Source organism: Alligator sinensis, unplaced genomic scaffold (assembly GCF_000455745.1).
Source record: "Alligator sinensis unplaced genomic scaffold, ASM45574v1 scaffold1667_1, whole genome shotgun sequence".
NCBI classification, from domain to species: domain Eukaryota; kingdom Metazoa; phylum Chordata; order Crocodylia; family Alligatoridae; genus Alligator; species Alligator sinensis.
In genome coordinates, this window is record NW_005842504.1 from 394,253 (window position 1) to 396,853 (window position 2,601).

Here is a 2,601-nt window from a genome sequence, read left to right on the forward strand (position 1 = left end):
GGCCCACCTCCTGCCAGCACACGGCCTGGTTGGCATCTGGGGGGGGTGGAAAGCCACGGTCATGGTGAGCGGGACGCGTGCCCGAGTGCACACGCATAACCCCGTACGAGCGTGCCGCCCGGCGGGGCTCACCCAGGGCCTGGCTGTCGTTGGCCACGCAGCGGCGCTGGGAGGCGTCCAGCACCAGCGGGGCCTGGCAGGAGCAGTAGTAGGAGCCCACGGTGTTCACGCAGCGTCCGCCCACGCACGCCTCAGCCTCCTCGTCCTGGCACTCGTCGTTATCTGGGTCCACGGCACAGGGGAGCGGGATCAGTAGGTCCGTGTCACCCATGCCAGCATGTAGGGTCGGGGTCGGGGTCGGGGTTGGGGTCAGGGGTCTCACCCACGCACTCCAGCTGCTCCCTCTCGTAGTAGTAGCCGCTGGGGCAGTAGCAGGCGTAGCCGGGCACCTTGTTCACGCACACGCCGCCCATGCATGCGTGCGAGCCAAACAGCACGCACTCGTCCACGTCTACACGGGGGACGCGTGTCAGCCGCCCGTCCCGAGAGTCCAGGACCCCTCCCCTCCACCCCCCCTTGGCTGCACCCACCTGCGAGGGCACCATGGGGTCCGGAGGCCACGATGCCACCGATCCCGGGGCACAGGGCCTGGTACTGCGCTGGAGCAGGGTAGAGGGGCGTCAGGGAATCTCCTCCCCAGAGCCCCCTTCTCTGCTGGCCCCGAGCCAGGGAAGAACCCAGGCGACCGGGTGCCCGACCGCCCACGCGCCGACCTGACCCAGACTGCCCTTCCGGAGCCAGAGACGGACCCAGGCGTCCGGGCTCCCAGCTGCCCGCGCTCAGACGTGCTGGCTGCCCTCCCGCAGCTGGGGAGGAACCCAGGCGTCCAGACTCCCAGCTCCCCCGCTCAGACCCAGACTGCCCTCCCAGAGCTGGGAAAACCCAGCCGTCCGGGCTCCCAGCCTCATGCTTAGCCTCGCCGGCTGCCTTTCCGGAGCCGGGGAAGGACCCAGGCGTCCGGGACAGACCAGAGGCCGAGCCCTCCAAGCCCCCCGTACCTGAGCCGCGGGTGGGACAAGGCCGCGTGCTGCACTCGGGGCCCCAGCCGCCGCCCAGGGTGCAGCAGCACTCCTGCCGTGTGGTGTTCCAGGCCAGCAGCCCCCCACAGCCCTGGCGGTAGCACTCCCGCCGTGCCCCCTCCCCAGGCACCAGCACCGGCTCCAGCTCCGGCTCGGGCTCCACCCGCAGCTCGGGAGGCTCTGGGCGGCTGGGCAGAGCTGCAAGAGAAAGAGAGAGGCAGGGCAGGGACACAGCCCCCACGGAGCCCCACTCCAGGCCAGGCGCAGCCCCCCACATCTGCTCCAGCACTGCCCCACAAGCCCTACCGGCGCCAGGGGGGCGGGTGCAGCGCCCCGTCATGGGGTCGAACTCCTGGTCGCTGCTGGGGCAGAGGCAGAGGAAGGAGCCCTCCACGTTCTCGCACAGCTCGGCCCCGCATACGCCCTGCAGTGTCTCACACTCGTTCACGTCTGCAGGGTGGGGGGGGCGGTGATCACGGTGAGCCACAGCCCTGCTCCCTCCCCACAGTTCTTCCCCTCGGCCCTCCATGGTCCCATACCCTGGCAGTGGTGCCCATCGCGGGTGGTCTCATAGCCCTGGTCACACAGGCACTGGAAGGCGCCGGGCAGGTTGTGGCAGACAGCGTGGACCCCGCACCGTGTCCCATTGGCACACTCGTCCACGTCTGCAATGAGCATAGCGTTCGTCAGCCAGGACCCGGCGTGTGTGGGGACCCTGACCCCAGTCTTGTGGCCGTTGATCTCCCCCCTACCCTGCCAGCCATGGTCCCAGCCCGTGCCTGTGCCACAGCAGGCACTCACCGTGACACTGGCTGCCAGGGCCAGGCTCGTAGCCGGGGTCACAGGGGGCCACGCAGCGGTAGGAGCCGGGCAGGTTCTGGCAGCGCTGGGCGCCACAGAGGTGCGCCCCATAGGTCTCGCACTCGTCCACGTCTGTGGGAGACACGCTCAGGGCCCAGCCGTGGTGGGGGGGACACGGCTGGGAGCCCAGAGCTGGAGGGACGTGGTCGGGGGCAAGTGGCCAAGGAGGCATGGCCAGGTACCACCATGCAGGGGCCCTGCCCCCACCACATGGTAGGCACTCACCGTGGCACTGGCCATTGGAGCCGGCTTCGTAGCCAGGGTCGCAGTCAGCCACACAGCGGTAGGAGCCAGGCAGGTTCTCGCAGCGCTGGGCACCGCACAGGGCATCCCTGTAGTCCTGGCACTCGTCCACGTCTGGGGGGGGTGGCGGTCAGCGGAGGGGGACGCACAGGCATGGGGCAGCCATGGGACCCCAGCATCCAGGCCGCCTCCCCGCCCTCCCACACTCACCCTGGCAGTCGGTCTTGTCAGGGCCGGCGCGGAAGCCGGCCGGGCAGTAGCAGTCGAAGGAGCCCTCAGTGTTGACGCAGCGGCCACCCTCGCAGGCCCCCCCTCGCCGGCACTCATCCACGTCTGCAGGGAGACAGTGTCAGCGGGGCCAGGCCCCCCCCACTGGTAACCTGGACCCCCAGACCCATCCCCCGCGGCGCTCCCCACA

General features: G+C 70.3%; 1 protein-coding gene across 1 annotated transcript in view; it reads right to left on the reverse strand.

Moving 5' to 3' along the window:
• The window catches only part of LTBP4 (latent transforming growth factor beta binding protein 4), a 15,566-nt gene that overhangs the window by 4,211 nt on the left and 8,754 nt on the right, over positions 1-2,601 (reverse strand). The window contains exons 5-14 of the mRNA XM_025213053.1: positions 2,394-2,516; positions 2,166-2,297; positions 1,881-2,012; positions 1,619-1,744; positions 1,386-1,529; positions 1,059-1,277; positions 591-659; positions 383-511; positions 133-282; positions 4-36 (exon numbers count right to left, since the gene is read on the reverse strand). Coding sequence (XP_025068838.1) covers positions 4-36; positions 133-282; positions 383-511; positions 591-659; positions 1,059-1,277; positions 1,386-1,529; positions 1,619-1,744; positions 1,881-2,012; positions 2,166-2,297; positions 2,394-2,516 — 1,257 coding nt within the window. The remainder of the gene's footprint in view (positions 1-3; positions 37-132; positions 283-382; positions 512-590; positions 660-1,058; positions 1,278-1,385; positions 1,530-1,618; positions 1,745-1,880; positions 2,013-2,165; positions 2,298-2,393; positions 2,517-2,601) is intronic.